General features: G+C 44.6%; 1 protein-coding gene across 8 annotated transcripts in view; it reads right to left on the bottom strand.

Moving 5' to 3' along the window:
* Window positions 1-1827: 1827 nt before the first annotated feature.
* The window catches only part of RAD54L2 (RAD54 like 2), a 70132-nt gene continuing 52880 nt past the window's right edge, over window positions 1828-19079 (bottom strand). For 5 of the 8 annotated variants that reach the window (XM_083488633.1, XM_083488632.1, XM_083488636.1 and 2 more), the window contains 12 exons: window positions 18777-18954; window positions 18027-18278; window positions 17346-17464; window positions 16076-16194; window positions 15615-15714; window positions 14634-14839; window positions 13879-14054; window positions 12253-12449; window positions 11311-11507; window positions 10475-10564; window positions 9817-9909; window positions 1828-8986 (listed from right to left, as the gene is read on the bottom strand). In XM_083488633.1, the coding sequence (XP_083344759.1) occupies window positions 7992-8986; window positions 9817-9909; window positions 10475-10564; window positions 11311-11507; window positions 12253-12449; window positions 13879-14054; window positions 14634-14839; window positions 15615-15714; window positions 16076-16194; window positions 17346-17464; window positions 18027-18278; window positions 18777-18954 (2722 nt within the window). In that variant the 3' untranslated portion in view covers window positions 1828-7991. The remainder of the gene's footprint in view (window positions 8987-9816; window positions 9910-10474; window positions 10565-11310; window positions 11508-12252; window positions 12450-13878; window positions 14055-14633; window positions 14840-15614; window positions 15715-16075; window positions 16195-17345; window positions 17465-18026; window positions 18279-18776; window positions 18955-19079) is intronic. The other 3 variants (XM_083488637.1, XM_083488639.1, XM_083488638.1) reach the window with 2 other exon arrangements.

The following is a 19079-nucleotide window of genomic DNA, read 5'->3' as shown; positions in this document are numbered from 1 at the left end:
CCTTTTCACAGTTTCTGCCAGAAAAAAACTGAACCAAAATGTAAAATAATGGAACGACGACATCAAAATTGAGGAGCTTTTGATTGAACTGTTGATGTTAAGAAACTACGGAATCACTGGGTAATTGGATGTACAGATATAATAAATGGACAGCATTTTGTAGAGGACCATCACACCGAATGTCACAACTTCCCAAATATTCAAATTCACCTCAGCCTATCACATTTTGAGTTTACATAGCAGAACAGGAACCAGTTAGCAGTACCTACCAGTGCCTACATCAGTAGTGGAAAACAGGATTGATTACCTTCAACTGTTCTGCAAAAAGGGTTCACTGGGCAGGCACACATATAGGGATGTGAGTGTACAGCCTCAGTGTGAGTCTCCCGACAGGGTGAAAGCTGCCTTATCCTTACCTTAGGCTAAAACTGTATCACCTCATGAGTAAGGATCAAGTGCCCAGGTTGGCACTAAGTAACAACTCCCATCCAGAACAACAGAAAAACATAGAAGAATTGTTATACGTTCTGCTTCAGATAGTTTCTAACCAGAAATGGAGCCACTTGAAGCACTTGTGAAAATTGGCTTCCATTGACCTGGAACTGGGTTTCAAACTCCATTCCAGTGCTTCCCTAAAAAATCTCTTTAGCTGCCTCCCTCTGTGCCATGTAGGGTGGGGGAGGCACAACTGTGCATGTTTGCTAAACTCAGAATAGACCCATTGAAATCTATGGAGTTAAGTTACTTTAGCCCATGGATTGCAATGAGCCTACTCTGAGTATGACTTAGTTGGATATCATCCTTGGAAACCATCAAGAGGGAGGCAGAAAGAGAAAGTTGTGATATGGAATCTCTAGTTAGTATCTGACATAGTGACATGCAAAATACAGATGTTAGGTTGTCAGAGCATTTAACAACAGACCATCCTAGCAGTAAATAGGAGAATTCACAGTTCAGGTCTCTCCATTGTATAAGATGGGTGGAGAACTTCTGGGCTGGCTAGATCTTAACCTTCCCACCCCCAGGTAGGCCAAATCTGCCAGGTGGGCAGCTACATCACCACAACTGCAGAAATACAGCACTTTGACTTCCTGAGTGTCAGGGAAGGCAAGTCTTAAAAACCATCATTTCCCTCCCATATAGTAAATTATTTAGCAGCTGAAGCTTTTGTGCTAAAGAAAACACGCAGGGTAGAAACAACTATCTGAAGATCCCTTATGTAAGAAGTGGCTGAGGGGCCTGAACTTTCTGGTCCTTGTAATAGTAAAGTGTATTCTCACCAGAACCCACTACAAAACAGCATTTGTAGCTTATAGCAAATACAGTTTATGGTTTGGATATTCTTATGGGGTTTAGGCCTATCACAAATATCAACTGTGCCTCAAGGCTTTTTTTGCATGAAAGCATGTTTCAACAAATACTTAAGGGGCACCCTGTGCAAAAATCTGATAGTCCCCTTAGTAGAAAAACTGGGTTGAAACTGGGTAAAAGCAAATATCCACCTTCTTGATAGGCAGGCTGTCCCATCATTCAGACTTCTGTCGAAAAGTGGTTGGCTGATCCAAGTGTTGTTTATCACTGAAATGAACTTTTGCCCCTTCAGATACCAAATAACCATCACCTACCTGCTAAGACAGCTGCCCTGGTACAGCTAAACCCAGTTGTTATGATTTACATACCTTGGAAATCAACGAAGCAAGTTAGTTGCATGTAGCAAGTCGCACTGCTTTCAAGGGACAACATGGTAGCAACTGATTTTAGCCATATGGCAGCCAGAGTATATTTATGCTTGAAAACAAACACCAAATTCATTCCAGACCAAAATCATTGGACTGTTGTAATGTTTGAAGTTTATTTTTTAAAAAAGAGAGAGAATTGATAGGCATTATACCAACTTACAATTTATTATTTTTTTTAAAAAAATGACATGAAACACAAGTAAAAATAAATACATCATATAAACAACAAAATTGTTCAATGTCTCTGTTCTCGGGTAAGCGCATCCCATTGGACAGAGAGATGAGGGAAGCACATGACCCATGCGTGCAACCAGCCGACCAACTGACGCTGCTACAGAAATGCCATTTCCCCCCCCCCATCACAAAAGACAGGCCACAAACTAAAGGCGGAACAGAAACAAACCAAGAAAACCATTGGATTCACTCAGCTCCCCTGTACAAATGGATTCAATGGAGGGACAGAGAACGCAAGCTGGGAAACTAATAATATAGGAACCCCAAGAAGCAATGCAGCTGTGGGCAGCTGTTAGTGGTCTTGTTTCAATACAGAGCAAAATAAGAAGAAAAAAGATCCCTCCTCCTCTGCTAGCTTCTCCCATTCTTTGCTGATCCTCCCTGAACTGGCAGCACTCTCCCACCTCTCCTGAAAATCTGCTTTCTTGTTTTGAGTTACCAGGAGCAGACATTCCCACAAAGACTAAACGGCCTATCTCTTGTAAATCAACAGGCTTGACTTAATATGGTTTTGACGTTAAAGGGGGGGAATGAAAGAGGTTTTGTTATTATTTTTAATCTATCAATGTTTAATTTCTCTGTTTAGTGGGTCCACAGACAATTTCCCCCCCAGTTTAGTAACTGTACATCTATGGTAGCTAAAACAAGATTTCAGCACAAATACATGTATAATTTTATTGACTTGCCATATCTTCCCATGACCATTTGCACTGCTGTCATTTGATCCCCTAATTCTGATAAAAAATATGAGCCAGCTTTCTTTACAACTAGCAATATGTCCGTCATGGTGAGAGAGGCAGAGAGGATGCCCATATATTTGCAGGGACTCCTGGCGGCTGCAGTCAGATTTTGTCTCCTCAAAACTCTGCCTGAAATTGCAGCCCATTTAACTTTGTCCTATAGGAGCCAATGGGCTATTTTGAACACAACACTATCCCACATTTCAGTGTATGGGTTGGGAACCTGGGGCCCTCAGCCTAATTTCTGGTGGGCTGAAGGAAGGGAAGGGATGGTGGGGGGCAGGGGAGTCAAAACAGATGGAATAAAAGGAGCCATCTGCCAGCTATTGCTTTATACCTCTAGCAAGAGCAGTTGGTTGCTCCCCTGGCCTCACCCCCCATTTCACTCTGGCCTACCCAAGTTTGGCATATGACCCCCAACAAATTACTCCTCAGGGAATGTGGCCCTCAGCAGACAAAAAGGGGTTCCCCACCCCTGCTTCAGGGCAATGACAATGCAACTGGGTGATCCTTGGGCTCACGTTATTCCCCTGGCATGCCTGCTTTCACTTCCATTTTAAATTAACTACAGCTTTCCCTGTAGATCAAACTCAAGACAAATAAACCAGAGTTGTTGAGACAAGTCAACTTCAAACCACAGTTTAAGAAGTTGCCTTTTCTTAACATAATTAAGATAAAGTAGTTTAGCTTTCACTTATAATGCCAAAACTGTGGTTTAATCTAATACAGGAGCAGAAGTTTCCAATGTCCTTATGGCTGTGCCAAAGTAGAGGGAAGTGCACGAACCCAAGGCCTGATGTGTTTTGTCCTCATCCCTCTTAACTATGGGTTAGTGTTATTGCAAACAGTGATTGAACATCAAGTCTGCTCTCACCTGACAAATCCCATTCAAGTTCCATCTCTTGGTCGTATGAAAGTGTGACAAAGAGACAGCACCCAGAAATTAGTATACATGCATATACACACACATATAACCCTTACCATGGTTGTGGTTTAAGTCCCTCAGTTCTATGCCCACAACAATTTAAAGCCATCCATCACAGGCAGTATGTGTCCAAACAAAATCGTGATCAGTTTAAAATTGTGGGCTGCCCAAAGCTGGAGCAAAACGGAGAGTGTACCATCAAGGTCCAGGAAACATCACAGTTTAAGGTCACCTCTTTCCCCTATGCATTTATTAAAGGGGTCAAGTTCCATTCTGTATCACTCAAGACTTAATAGTGTTGCTCTAAAGCTGTTGAAGAAATGCTACAGTATATGTAAATCACCTTCCAATGGCCTAAAAAGGACAGTCTAGAGGCTCCTGGGATATGCACCCAGGGTCTGTGTTAGCATCTGTAAAAAGCCGAACACCCCAAGTTTCCCTCCTCAATTCTTTTGTTGTCTGAAATTTTGCAGTGCAAGTCACACAGGGCCAAGCAGAGTCAACCAGGGTTAGCCTCAGGAACACAACCAAGAACCAGCAAGAAAAAGAAATGTTATTGGAGATATGGGAGTCAGGGACTGCCCAGGTCCTGTGGGTGGATTCAAAGATCTCTCTACAGCACAAAACTAGAGATGCTTTTGAGTGGACACTACATTCCTGGGGATTACAGCTGCATCAAGGAAGGGACCTTTCTGATATTCTGCTAGGTTAAGTCAGTAAGCCATTCTGACCCAGCTCTTGTCTCAAGCATTCTCTGCCCTTCACAGACAAGGCACAGCAGCTTTCCCTCTGTTGTCGGAAGCCATAGCTTCATAGGGGACGCTGAACACCTGGGAGGTGTGAAGTATTTTGAGAAGGAGGCTGCACTGCGCCCTCTAGGAGCAACAAGGACGCCGAGTGGAAGAGTGTTCTCTGCATTCCCGTTGGCAAGGGAATTCTCTCTCGGCAAGCGCTGGGGAATGAAAGTTTCAATCACTTGGAGACAAAACCAGTATAACGCCCTACAGGTGGGAAAGAGACCCAGCTCAGGCACTTGCTGAAGTAGAGGCATCTGTCCCAACAAAGTACTTCTCTCCAAAGGTTACAGAAAGTGGTTGGTCTAACAGAAGGTATTAGGGGAGACAGGGAGGTGAAGTGGAGTTTGTCAGTCGTGCAAATACGTTCTCAAGCATTCCGCTAACATTAGAAGATTAGTTAAGAGAGAGAGAGAGAGAGAGAGAGATGTGCATAGACAGACAGACGTAACATTTTTATAGCTTTCTTAACCAAGTACAAAAGCCAGTTTTTCAAAATAAGGTATTTTAAAACCTAAATAATCCATGTGATGCAACACTGCCATCCAGTGGCCAGAGTAGTAAATTACAAGTGTACACACCATTTTCTACAGCTAATAGCTACCTCCCATTCCTATTTAAAAGGTGGTTACAAGGCCTAGTTTACTTAATCCCAGATGTATCTATTCCCTCTATTACAGTGAGGATGAGCTAAAAACCTGCCTAGTCCAGTGACCCCTCCTGAGCCCTTTGTACATTCTTCAAAAGGAACAAGAGAATCAGAAGGAAGCACTGTTTGAAGTAATGGACAGAGCGTATCAGCCTGTCCTGTCAAAATTTGTTACTCAGTTGAAATGAGGACAGGAGCTGGCAAGATATCTCAGGTTATCATTAGCTATGCTGCCCCAAACCAACACACTGAAGACTGAGCCTGCCTGAAGCCTAAAGTAATGACATCCTTCTCCAAAAATGGCTTAGGCTTCAGCAGCTCTAAAACCTTGCTGCTCAAGCAAGAACCCACCTTGCCTACCATCCGGTCCCCAAGTCCACTTATCGAGGGTTGCAAAAGACAGCTGAGTGAGTTTACAGTACAATCAGTGTCATCATATTTTGTATGAGGTGGACACATACAAATCACAAAAGGGCATGACTCACAGACGTACCATGGCCAAGTCTTTGGAGAAACGCGAATGGACACCATCAGTTAATTTGCTTTGTTATTTTTGTGGGGGGGTTGTGTTTGTTTGTTTTTTATTCCCATGGTGCATCCAAAGACAAGTTGTCCAGAAGTTTGCTCAGAACCCCTCGGTTTTCAACTCCTAGGATATGTTAAAGAAGAAAGCACTATTTTAATGTTTTTATTTTAAAATAATTAAAAGTAATTTGCATAGCTAACTGTAAATCTAAGGCTTCTACGAATGGTGAAGTCAGGTCTGACAGACAGTGTCCCATAAACAGAGAAAAGACAGGAAGCCCATCATTTCATGCTTTTTACGGTTCATACAAGCGCGCACGCACACACACACACATATACACAGAGAGAGCTTTCAGAACCAATATGTGGATCACCTAGCCACTACCTCTTGAACTGTGGGTCTTGGTAGACCTCAAACAGTGTGGTCAAAGGCTGAATTCTCAAATTCTGTAGGATGGAGAGGTTTCCACATGAGGAGGGGGCAGTTTTAACCACCTAACAAAGGTAAGGTGAGAATGGGGTCTCATTCACCACTATCCTGAAAAGGCTTCCTTAGCACAGGGGGCTGGTAACCCTCTCACTCGTTCCCTGCCATGGACATGCTTGCCCTCTTCCCCCTGGAATGGCAATTCTTTAAAAGCCTGAAGAGAGTACCTGGTTCCACTTTATAAGAGAGACTCTGGGTACCCTTCCACTGTCTCTGTTATATGTATCCCATCCCCCAGCAGAAAGACAGACACTGGTCTTTCTGCCTAAACCATGGAACTCACTCCCTTCATTAAGCCTGCTATGAGAGCTCACAGCTTCTCCTTATACACCCTTGTGACAACATATAAACAGAGCAAGCATGGACCAGAGCCTAGTCACAGTGTAGAGGACATGCCTCTCCAATGGCTTGACTACTTTCTTACTCACGATCCACTCAAGTGGTGGGATCCTGCTTGCGTAACCAATCTCTCCAACAAACGTGGAGGGCAAGTTTAACTGTTACTTAGTACAAGGGAGAACGCTAGACACCAAGCAGGGTTCCAGCTGACACTGAAGTAACCACCTGCAGTGTTGCTGCATGTTCAGCTGAAGAGGGACAAGGAATACAGGGGCTGTTAGATGTTTTATCAGCTGAACAAGTGTGGAAAGCTGACTGGGAGGGTGCTGTCTCTTGGTCCTGCACACTGTCTCTGCTTTGGTCAAGCAGCCTATTCACCATCCCCAATTCTTCCCCATGCAGACCATCCTGATTTCAGTAGAGGCCATTGTTTACAGCAAGGAAAAAGCAGAAAAGGAAAGAGAATCCCAAAATAAATAGTTTGTTTTCGTTAAATAAATTAACAAATCTGTTCTGCAGAAGGAGAAGGTCAGTCGGATCAGTGTCAACAATTAACACAGACAGCAGCAAGGCTCTCGAGCGCATCCCTTTTGTAAGACGTTCGACTTACTGTGGTCAACAGGAGCCTGACCGCTAAGCTTTCTTCTACTCGCTCCTCGGTAGTGGGTGGGGTGGCAGAGGGAGAGTAACCACTACAAAAAGCTAGAGAGGGACGTAGGGAAATCCTCGCCATTCCTCCACTGAGCACTACCTCACTAAAAGACTGGTACAAGTCCTAACCCAACCCTGCTGAAGAAGCCAGTGGGAAGCTGAGCCGACAAAGGTCCCTGCCTTCAAATGGATCTCCTGGGGAAGGCAGCAGGAGAGCGGCACCCCATCACCGCTTCTCCCTTACTCCCGATACCACCTGATGAGGGCCTGGTGAAGACCACCAGACTCACCTGTCTTCAGCTTTCAGATGGATGACAGACAAAACTGGTTTTCACATAGACCCTGCCCCACCCACACCCTCCCACCTACACATTACATATTGCCTGCTCCTTCCAAACCCGCCTCCCTCCCTCCATTAACAATGCTATTCATCATCATGTCTCCTAGGGTACAAACTCACCCCCTATTTACTATGGGGTACTGAACTTTCACAGATAAGGCAGTTCGTGTTTGAGAGTTATTCCACAGACAAAGAGAGAGAGAGAAAACAACAAACCAGTGTCTCCAGCCTAACAAAGGGCACTGAAACGTAATGGCAGGTCTCCCTTTTGGACAACTCAGAGCGCAGGAGGGAAAGTCAAGGAGGCACTCCTATGGTTTACAGTATTACTTCCCTCCTGCAACTCTCTTGCTTCCCCACTCTTGGGTGGGTGTCCATTCAATACAGTTCCCCATACAATGCAGATCTCGGACAACTAAAAACGCCACCTTCCTTTCCAGTCTCCTCCACCTCTGCTGTGTCCCGGATGGAAACCCTTGGCCCCAGAAAGGTCCAGTGAGGATTTTGTTTTTTGTTTATTTATTTTTGCCTGCTGGCCGAGTTGAGCTCTAACAAGAGACTAGGCCCCTTACTTCCCCGTGATCTCTATTACATCGTCATCTTTGTCCTCATCCTCGTTGGAGCTGCAGCCCACCTCAGAGACCTCGTGGGTGTCAAACGGAGGCACCTGGGACCGAAGGAGGCTCCCAGCTGGATATCCTGAATGAGGGGACATGAAGCCAGGATAGGCAGACGCCATGCTCCTGGGAAGGCTGCTGGGCAAGACTGGGGATGGAAAAGGAGCAAACATCCTGGGCTCAGGCAGGAGTGACTGCGTGAAGGGCAGCGAGTAGTTGGAGAGCATCCCCGTCATGGAGGGGTTTAACATGAAAGAGGGGACGCTGGCGGTGGCTGAGGTAGCAGCAGAGGAACTAGCAGTGCCGGCTGTCAGCAGAGGGTCAGTAGTCACAGGAAACACCAGGTGGGGGTCTGAGAGCAAGCTAGGCAGCTGGTAATAGGAGGAGCCTGTGCTCATGTACAAGGAGTTGCCTGCTTGGGGAGGAAATGGGTGGGCTAGGTTGTGGTTTAAGGGAACAGAGGGCATGGTGAACCCACCAGAGACAGGGTACCCACTTTCATATGGCTGGACTGCTGTGGGCAACGGCCGCTTCTTCTGCTGCCGATGGGCCTGCTCCTCCGGGCCGGAAGGCGATGTGGACTTGCGCTTGTTGCCTCTTAAGTCCAGCACGGAGTGGTTGTCACCGTGGTGGCTGGTGGCCGGCAGGGCTGAAGAGGACGAGGGAGCCGTACCACGAGTCCCTGCTCGCTGCTGCTCAGTTCCACGAGCTGCTAACGGGGCTGTGTTGTCTTTCCGGGCTGGGTGTCCGGGTGCCGCGTTAGTGCTAGGGGAGTTGTGTCTGGACTCACGGGCGGCAGCCGCCTCCGCATACTGTTGCAGTTCGCTGATGATTTCGGGGCTGTCGGGGGAGATCGGCCGAGTGAGTTCCTCTGTGTTGGGAAGCTTGGGCGAGGAGGCATTATGCCGGCCGTTGCTTGTGGATTCCAGAGATGGCCCTTGGGATCCTGTGAACGACAGAGGCACATCAGTAGATAAGACCAGGGAAGTAACAAGAGGCAGAACTAGGGTGCTGGAAAAGATGGCCTGAGTCTGCCCTCTGCTTAAGATCAACCTGGGGAGCTCTACTCTGCCCATCTTTTGCAAGAGTCTGAGAGGCATGAGAGGTACTTGAGAGACAGGCTTCCAGCATTGGCTACAAGACTAGGCAGTAGTTTCCCCATCGCAATTTGCCAGGCCCCTTCTCGTTTTTAGATCAACACTTTTAAAAAATGTTTGCTTTTTAAGATGTGATCTGAACCTGCTAATTAGCTGCATTCTGTTATTTGAATGCCTAATGTCTGTATTTTGTTTTAGCTCTTAGTATTTCTTTATTTTAGGCAAAGAGCTGTGGCTCAGTAGTAGAGCACCTGTTTTTCATGCAAAGGGTTCAAAGTTCAATCCCTGGTGTCTCCATGCAGGGCTGGGAGAGACCCTGTTTGAAACCCTGGAGAGCTGCTGCCAGCCAGAGTAGGGAATACTGACCTAGATAAACAAACAAGGGATAGATCAGCTGGTAGAGCATAATCTTAGGGTTGTGGGTTCAAGCCTCATGTTGGGCAAAAGATCCCTGCATTGCAGCAGGTTAGACTAGATGATCCTAGTGCTCCCTTTCAGCTCTACAATTCTATGAATTGTCTGACTGAGTTTAAGGCAGCTTCCTATGCTGACATTGTAAGTTATTTCCGAGAGTTTGTTAAACCAAAAGAGAGGGTTATGAATAAATAAATTAAAACCCCCAAAGGATATCCCTAAAGACAAACGCAGTCAGACTTCCTTGCCAGAATAAGCACCTTACCCGAGGCAACCATGCGATGATCATCACTGCCCTTTGGCTTGCCGGTGGTGCGAATAGCAAAGATTCGTCCATCGCTGGTCCGGATATATGTCCCTAAATGAGAGATGGGTGGAAGTTGTCAGAGGTAAGCCAGAAGAAAACTTATTACCTGCTGAATAGGGCGCCCTTATGTTCATCATTACAGAAAATCGCCTTCACTTTCTGCACTGCCTCCACGTGCTAGATATTGCAAGTAAAGTTTTGAAAGAAAAGCTTTGCTCATCAACTTCCTACAAAGACACAGCATCAACACTCTCTTGCTTCCTTGTTCAAATTCTAAGATAACATTGTGAAGCTGACAATTAAGACCTCCTGAGTGATATCACCATGTGTTAGACTAAACAGTCAATCACAAACAAAGGGCATGATGAGCAAACTCTGTGTGTGCCTGACCCTGGTCAGTTTGAATGGGAGATAAGGGGTTTCTGAACTAGGGTTCAAAGGCATTTATTGCAGTAGTAGATACCCTAACACCTCTGTAGTGACACAGTTTGCCTCCTCTTCTTGCCTATCTATACAAAAACATAGCAGCCCCCTCACCAATCTCAAATCATAAAAGAAAAACGGAGACATGGATACACATTTTCTTTGCCCAGGAAAGGCAGGCTTTTTTTTTTACCTTTAGTTCCACGGATAATGTGGATGCTCTCTCCAGCACTGATCCTTGCCTGCACGTCAGTGGAAGTGTTTGTACCTGGGATCACTATATCTGAAGTGGAGCAAACAGTACATATGTGACACATTGTGTACATTTACAAAGGAAAATTCAGCCAGAAAACAAGTGAATAAATGCTTCCAAGCACCTGGCTCAGTTTTTGGACTGCAGCTCCTAAGAGCCCCAGCTCACACAGGGCCACCAGTTAAACAAAAGCTGAAATGCACTCCGTAAAATGTGAAAGCAGTATTTATTTACTTTTCAAAATAAGTGTATGAGAAAAAACATTTACTTCTGGGAATGAATACTCATAATCCTATACCTCTGGTCTTCAGCTGGTGGGTTGAGATCCACAAGCCCAAGCGAGACTCACCTAAGGTATGTCGCAGCAGTGGCATCACTATCATTTTCTCTGTCTTTCTCTTTTTTTGTTTTTAAGAGGATGGTTGGAAAGCACACAGACCTCTAGTACCTTTAATGGCTGTGCAAAAGATGGAATTTTCAAAAGGCAAATATTTTCTCTCACTTGCATGACAAGCAGCATCTACCAAAATCCCATCTCCTGTGCAACTATTGAAGGTACAGGAGCCCTGATATTCCTATGGCAAAAATCAGAGATGGACATGCAGGTATAACTAATCAAGAGCAGGCATATTAAAAGGCAAGTCCTGGCCTCGAAAGGTTAACAGCAGCTGCCTTGTATGGTCAGTTTTAACATCAGAGGGCTGGCAACACATTTCACTTTAACGACCCCCTTTTGCAGCAACTTCCATTTCCAATAAAGCTGGAAAGCAACTGACCTGTTGTGGTGACAATCTTCTGTACGAGGACACCAGCTCGCTGCAGGTAATTGATGGGAAAGTTGATGCCAGGATTGGAAACTGATGCTGATCCCATACTGCCCAACGGCACATGGCGCGGCATCATAGGAATGGGGGTGGACTGAACGGGACGTACGCTTGCCACCGGCCTCTCTTCACCTTTGAGGCTTGGTCGCCTGTGGGGGAAAAAGGAAGGAAGGAATCAGCACTTCACAGAAGCACAGAGCTGGAAGGGGCTCAATAGCTTCTTACTACAACGTGGAATCATCCACTCCATTGTCCACTTAATGCCCTAACACCAAGGATATGGCTACCCAGATTTTTTGGACTACAATTCCCATCATTCCTAACTGCTGGCTATGCTGGCTGGAGTTGATGGGAGTTGGAGTTCATTGTCATCAGGAGGATCAAAGTACCCCCGCCCCCCCCAAAAAAACCAATGTGTGACACCATCATCACTTTAATAATCCACATGCAGAGAAAAGAGGCCTGCAGAGGAAATAATTCCAGATTATGGAGTTACATGAGTATTTATGACATAGGCTGAGTCCCCAACCACATATTAAATTCCACAATTTCTGGGGTGCTTCATAGGCAGTTTTGGTATTTGACTTGGTGCAAGAAATGCAACAAGAAATCAGTATCAAAGTATCCTGAAAATCTCAGGGGGAAAGTGTACCTTATTGCTCAATCTATATGATGTATATGTACTTTGAATACTGTACTGACTGTCCCATCACAACAGAATGCTGTTTAATTTGATTTTCCCCAGTCATCTCTAATTGTTCAGAGTTACTGGTTAACTTCTTTGCCCCATGTTCTAAGAGCCAGAAAACGATTGCCAAGAAGCAGGGGCGGGGGCAGATCAGAACTTGCCATTCGCCTTGAACGTTACATACAGAAAGGAAAGGGTTTACCCACCAGTTCCTCTGACTGAAGGCGGGTATGTTTGTCAGGCTCTGGTCCGTGGCTGGGTAATACTGAGCGTAGGATGGACGGGTGTATGGGACGGATGCACGTTTCTCTTCCTCGTAGCTCTTCTTGGCTGCTTTCTTCTCTGCCTTGGTGAGCTTGTGTTCTTTACGATCAATCAGCAGCGACTCATGCTCAAAAGGCTCCTGTGGCAACAACAATGGGAAGTATCATTTTAAGAACTTTTTTTTTAACCAAAAGTACCACAAAAACATAAGGTGAAAGAATGGCAGCTAGGATACCAGTAACCTATCCAAAAGGTAAAGGTAAAGGACCCCTGACAGTTAAGTCCAGTCACGAACGACTCTGGGGTTGCGCCGCTCATTTCACTTTACAGGCCAAGGGAGCCGGCATTTGTCTGCAGACAGTTTTTCCAGGTCATGTGGCCAGCATGACTAAGCTGCTTCTGGTGAAACCAGAGCAGCGCACGTAAACGCCATTTACCTTCCTGCCAGAGCGGTACCTATTTATCTACTTGCACTTTGACGTGCTTTCGAACTGCTAGGTTGGCAGGAGCAGGGACCGAACAACGGGAGCTTCCCCTTCGCGGGGATTCGAACCGCTGACCTTCTGATCGGCAAGCCCAAGGCTCAGTGGTTTAGACCACAGCGCCACCCGTGTCCCTTTCGTAACCTATCCATCTTCGTATGAAAAACCTGGGAGCCAATAGGCTTTAATTTATATAACTGGTATTTTACCCTCCCTGCAAAGGCTAGGAGTATTTGGTTGGGTCCTGGAAAGGCTGCTTTGCTCTTGCTCTGGTTATTCTGCTGCTGCTCTACGTGGTTTGGCTTAGCACATCATCCAAACCCAGGCTTGGTGTTTTGCTCTCTCCAGATAAATTATGAGCTGTAACACCACAGGAGAAGTATGTTATGAGCATGTGGTGCTAGCCTAGCAGCTAAAATCATGTACCAGTACTTCAAATTACAGTAGCACCTCTGGTTATGTAAACTTCAGGATGTGAAAGCGGCAAACCCGGAAGTATTTGATTGCGTTTTGCCATGTGCGCATGTGCAGAAGTGGTCCTCAGGTTGCGGAAACCTCAGGATCCGACCGGACCTCCAGAACAGATCCCATCTGCAACCGGAGGTACCTCTGTATAGTAAATTAAGGCTTGGCACAGCTTGTCTCCTCAGAGTGTGCATTATTGTGAAATGCTGCCTCTGATCGTCAGGTGCTGGTTATTTAAAAGGACCAAGTCCTTGTTATAGCAAGGAAAAAGAGGTTCAAGTTATCTGCAGGAAACACAGGAGATGCCTCAGTTATAGCTTGCTGTTTGCCTGGAGAGAGCTAAACCTCAAGGCCAAGTTCAGATTACACACTAAGCCAACCCATGACTTATATCAGCACAACACAGCAGCAAAATGACCAGGAAGGAGCAAAGCAGCTACTATCTCCTCTCTATGCCATAGTTTGGCTTAGTGTTCCATGGGAACAAGATTACATTAACAGCAGGATTTCTCAAGATGAGAACCATGTGGCTTTGACACCTTGAAGTTATTGTCAAGCAGATGGGTCAGGGTTGCAAAATAAAGATTAGGGAAATAGTGGGTTTCCCCTTTCCCTCCTAACCTTGGTGATGAGGTGAGGGTACTTGAGACAGGCCAGCTGCAAGACAGATTCCATGATTTTGTTTGGGCTGAATGAATGCTGGACAGCTTCGGGTTCCTCTTCCACAAAGTGTAGCAAGTTCTCCACCTCTCTCCGGGTAAAGTTCAACACCGGATTCAAGTCATCCACAACACGATCTAAATAAAACATAAAGAAGGTAAAGGGACCCCTCACCATTAGGTCCAGTTGTGGACGACTCTGGGGTTGAGGCGCTCATCTCGCTTTATTGGCCGAGGGAGCCGGCGTACAGCTTCCGGGTCATGTGGCCAGCATGAGTAAGCTGCTTCTGGCGAACCAGAGCAGCGCACAGAAACGCCGTTTATCTTCCCACTGGAGCAGTACCTATTTATCTTCTTGCACTTTGACATGCTTTCGAACTGCTAAGTTGGCAGGAGCAGGGACCGAGCAATGGGAGCTCAGCCCATCGTGGGGATTTGAACTACCAACCTTCTGATCGGCAAGCCCTAGGCTCTGTGGTTTAACCCACAGCGCCACCCGCGTCCCATAAATAAAACATACATAGATCCAAAATGAGGAAGAACTGCAGCTCTTGTTGCATTTGGACCTCCAATAACATTCCTTGAGTGGTGACATACGTAAGGGCAGGCACTTGCAAACACAAGAAGAAAGAAGAAAACCAGGAAGCAAGCGAGAACCCATTTCAGAGGCTAAAAGACAGGGGTGATTTGGTGGAGACATGTGAAGATTTGACCCACCTGACATCCCTTGTTTGGAGATCTGGCGGTCGTAAATTTTCTTCTCCAGGGTGTAATCGGAAACTAATCGATAGATGTGGCAAGGCTTCTTCTGCCCATAACGATACACCCGACATACTGCCTGGGCATCATGGCATGGATTCCAGGAGGCATCAAATACTATCACCCTGTTTGCACCGATCAGATTCACACCCAAACATCCAGCTCTAAAAATATATAAAATATTTATTTATTTGTTACCATCATTTATATCCTGCATTTCAGGATGCAAATCTTTTTTCTTTTTGAAAATAATTTTTATTTGATTTTACAAGTGTAGAGTTATAACAATACCAAATAAATATCAACATTGAGGGATTTCTCTGAATCTCTAGACTTCCCTCCATCCCCTCCTTGGGTCTTATTGTCAACATTTTCAACTACATATTGTTTCATATCTCATATTTTAAATCTGTTCATAATGTCCATAGTACTTGTTTACATTACAGGTGTTATTTAAACCCTGCTAATGTTTTCGTCTGCTTACAGTGGTCTCCTAAATATATATTTTTCCTATTCAGGATGCAAGTATTTCTCATGCTGCTTACAAGTTACAATGATGCAAAAATCATTAATAAATATCCTGATCAAACTATCAAACGTAAGTCATCCAGGATGCTCCCTGCAGAGCTGCTGCTGGTAAATGTCCCCTTGCAGAGAAGGAGGTCACACACACAATATTCTGCCTGGGAATCATATCTTATGTGGGGGCTGTTGCTTTTGCTCAAAACCCTGGTATAAAATTTTAATCGGATGTTAGCAATAACTTCTGAAGATAACTATGGAATGATTAGTGCAGACCTCCACAGGTTTCTAAAAGGTCTTAAGGCCATCTTTTCAACTGGATCAAATGCCAAGGATTCTTGGTGGCAAATGCCTCATTAGTCAATCGCATGCCCTACTCCACCCCAATTTGCTGTTTGTATCAGGTGGACAACTTACCGTGTGGAAAGAAGGAAGAGTGAAACCGAAATGTTGCTGGGGTCGTTGAACTGGTTTATCAGCCGCTCCCTCTCGGAGGCTGAAGTACTACCATCCAGACCTACCCAGTGGAAAATGCATACAAAATGTGTGTTTTTAAATAAAAATAAAAATCCCACAACATCCATTAAAATAAAACAATTATGGGCAATTGTAAAGTTTTGCTTGTTTGATAATATCCATGTGACATTGACATAGGAGGGGGAAAGTGCTCAAGCATCAAAATAAACTACTTCTATCCAAAACCAAACAAACGCCTGAAAGCAGTTCGTCTGAAAATGAAGGTGGATCCATGCACATCTCCATGGGAAACAACAGAAAAGGTTGCAGACAAACTAGAGAAAATGGATACATTTTCAGGAAGATCAGCCCAGCTGTAAACAATTAGTACGCCAGATGATGGAAGGACACGCTGTACTTACGATAATAATTCACATTTCGGACCCAATTATGGATTCCTTGTGATTCCAAGCCTGGGATAGAAGGCACTGGTCTCTTTGCCAAGAAATCCTCAATGACAGACAACGTGGAAAGGCTTTGGCTGCAAGAGACAAAGAACGCCACTCAGAAGGGCAAATGAAAGATTTTTAAAAATCCACAGTATAATTTGAATAGAAAAAAGGACATCCTATTTACAAGTGCAAAAGCTAGTCTGCACTGGCACCTTACAGTACACAATGTTCTATTTCACATAATTTAACACACTTCTCATCTGCAACACATGCATGAGGCACAGGCAGGAATCCAAGGCTCTTTATTTTTTAAATATATTTGAAAGAATGATGAAAATAGAAAATGTTATGCTTTCAATTGAGGACAGAACAAACAATGGATGGATTCAGATTTTCAGCACAATCCTAACAAAGTCTACTCAGAAATAAGTTCTGCTGAATACTGCAGGGACTTATTCCAAGGGCAAGTGGGGTTAGGACTGCAGCCATAGTTGGCTAACAAGTTCAAGGGAGTCATCTCTAGGAATAACTGAGCCTGGACCCAACCCAGTGGATTTGCAGATTTACATTAAATACTTCTCTTTTTGGTCAAAGCCAGCTAACAATAAAGTCAGTATTACAATTATCCTGCAGAACAACCAAAACATACTTGAATCTAAATCTTAATACCCGAAATCTAACAAGCTGGTTGAACTTCAGAAGAGAAGCTTCATCATTTTATGAAAAACATTAAAAAAGCAGGAATCCCTGGATAAAGGATGGGATGGATGGGATGCCACAACCAAGAAGGCCCATTATACTTCAGAGAGCTTTTGCAATAGGGCCTCCTCGGAACACTGGGAGGGACATATGAGAATGGTGTTCCTAACAAATAACTAGGCATAGGTGATTTAGGGATGTAAATGTTAACATCAGCACATCGAATTATGCCTGAAAACCAAGTGACAACCAGCATAGCTCTTTAAAGGACAGCAGTAATGTGGTGACTTTCCTAGGCCCTGGAATGGCCAGGGCGCTGTAATTTCCAAGCATTCTTCACTGGCCACCATGAAATTGTGAAGAAAACATACACAGAGAGCCAATTGTGTTCTGCAGTGGACTTTGTTGCCCAGGATTACTGAGAAACCTGCTTTAAGGTCTGTTTTTTATAAACAGCTGGATTGGAGTCAATAGTATTTAGTCACATTTAGCAGGACTCTAGGGCAGGAACAAGATCTAAAGTACTGTAATTTCCCCGTACCTGAAGACTAATAATTTGTCTCCAAGTTTCACACTCTCGTCCACAAGATGAAACAGCAACACCATCTTAGGTGAATTTTGCAAAACTCCTGTCTGGTAATCACAAAGGATGTCTTTCGCCTGTGGGTAAAACGGGAACATACAGTACCATCATGAACAGAGTTTGCTGCTGTATCCCAGTTCACCAATTCACTACTTCATACTCCATAACTTCCTAAACATGATCACAAATCAAGGTAATGGGTGTAAAAGACATGTGAAAAACATACTTTTTATTCAGAAACAAATCTTTCACACAACATTATGTCACAAGTCATTCGAAAAGAGGCAAAACATAATAATTGATCCCTTGACAGATAATTTAATATCCACCCTGTCTTTCATACCTGGGGATTATTAGCATGAGATACACCCCAACTAAAGCGGTGACTGACGGCAGGGACAGACAGATGTATGTATACTGTTATGTATGATTTCAGATCCAAGTACATATTGAATTGAATTAAGCATTTGAGAAGCAGCACATTGGCCGATTATTCCAGGAAACATTGGCAAAATTACCAGAACCAAAGAGTGCGCAGTATCCTAAAAAAGCCTGTCCCAACCTAAGAATCCTTCTTTATGCTTGAGGAAAAGGGAGGAAGGAACCAGTCACGTTGGAAGTTTTGATGCTAGTACTCACCCACTCATACGTTACAACCTGATTGGCTCTTTCCTGAAAGGGATTGAAGCCAATGCCCTGAATGTATTTGCTGTTGGTCGCTTCCCCAATTGGTGATGCCAAAGCATTGTTCTCCATTTTGACTTTCATTCCCTGTGACTGGCAGCGTGAATTGGTACTGGCCGTGCCAAGGTCATCCACATCCAGGTCCTGCTCATTGGCCAAATTCTCTTTTTGTAATGCTTCATATAGCACGTCAGGGTGATTCCAGATCTGAAAGGAGATGGCAGGTTACTTTGCAACTATTTAGCCTAAAATACTTCAGAAATTCCATTTATTAATGTCTAGGTGGTGACTATTTAATTTATTTCTAGCCATATGTTGCTCTAATCAAGGGGCTGAGAATGGAAAACAGCAATTCCATGAAAAGTACGTGAAATTGCAGCCCGGGATCTTCTGCTTGCAAAGCAAGATGCCTGACCACTGAGCTTCTCGAAAGGAAGTGTGTCCAACATCTTCTCATGCTACTAATTAGTCTGTGGTCAGACAAAGAACTACAATCAAGATACTTCAAGCCAAACCACCGTAACACAAATCATTCTCACTCAGGAAATGTTCCGTACTTCCCAGTAGGAGCTTGGTCTTAAAAGAGGACAGTTGTGCTATTCAGTATCACCACAATGCTATAGAACACCAATACATCTGTATGGAATTCCTGCCCTTTCCATGGACTCCACACAAACCATCCGTCTCTTTCCTCTTTAGACATACCTTACAACAGACACAGAAAGCCTTGAGTGGATTCAGTCCCAGCCAGCCACTGTTGCCTGCATCACGAAACCGGTTCATGAACTCAGTGTAAAGAGCCCGCTGGATCTTTGACAAACGCACTAAGATGACATGCTCTTCCTTGTAGGGAAGCTGAACTTTCAGGACATTGTGCCCTCGCCTACAAAATCAGCCAAGAAAAAGAAGGTCAGGAGAGGGAGTGCTCCGTCTGGAATCTCTGCAGTGAACCTAAGGACAAAATGTGACTTTCCTGTTATGCTACCGAGGAGGGAAAGCACAGGTCAC

Source organism: Podarcis liolepis, assembly GCF_965112155.1.
Source record: "Podarcis liolepis genome assembly, chromosome: 2".
NCBI classification, from domain to species: Eukaryota; Metazoa; Chordata; class Lepidosauria; order Squamata; family Lacertidae; genus Podarcis; species Podarcis liolepis.
The sequence above is the reverse complement of the archived record's forward strand: the minus strand, read 5'-3'. Positions and strand labels throughout refer to the sequence as shown.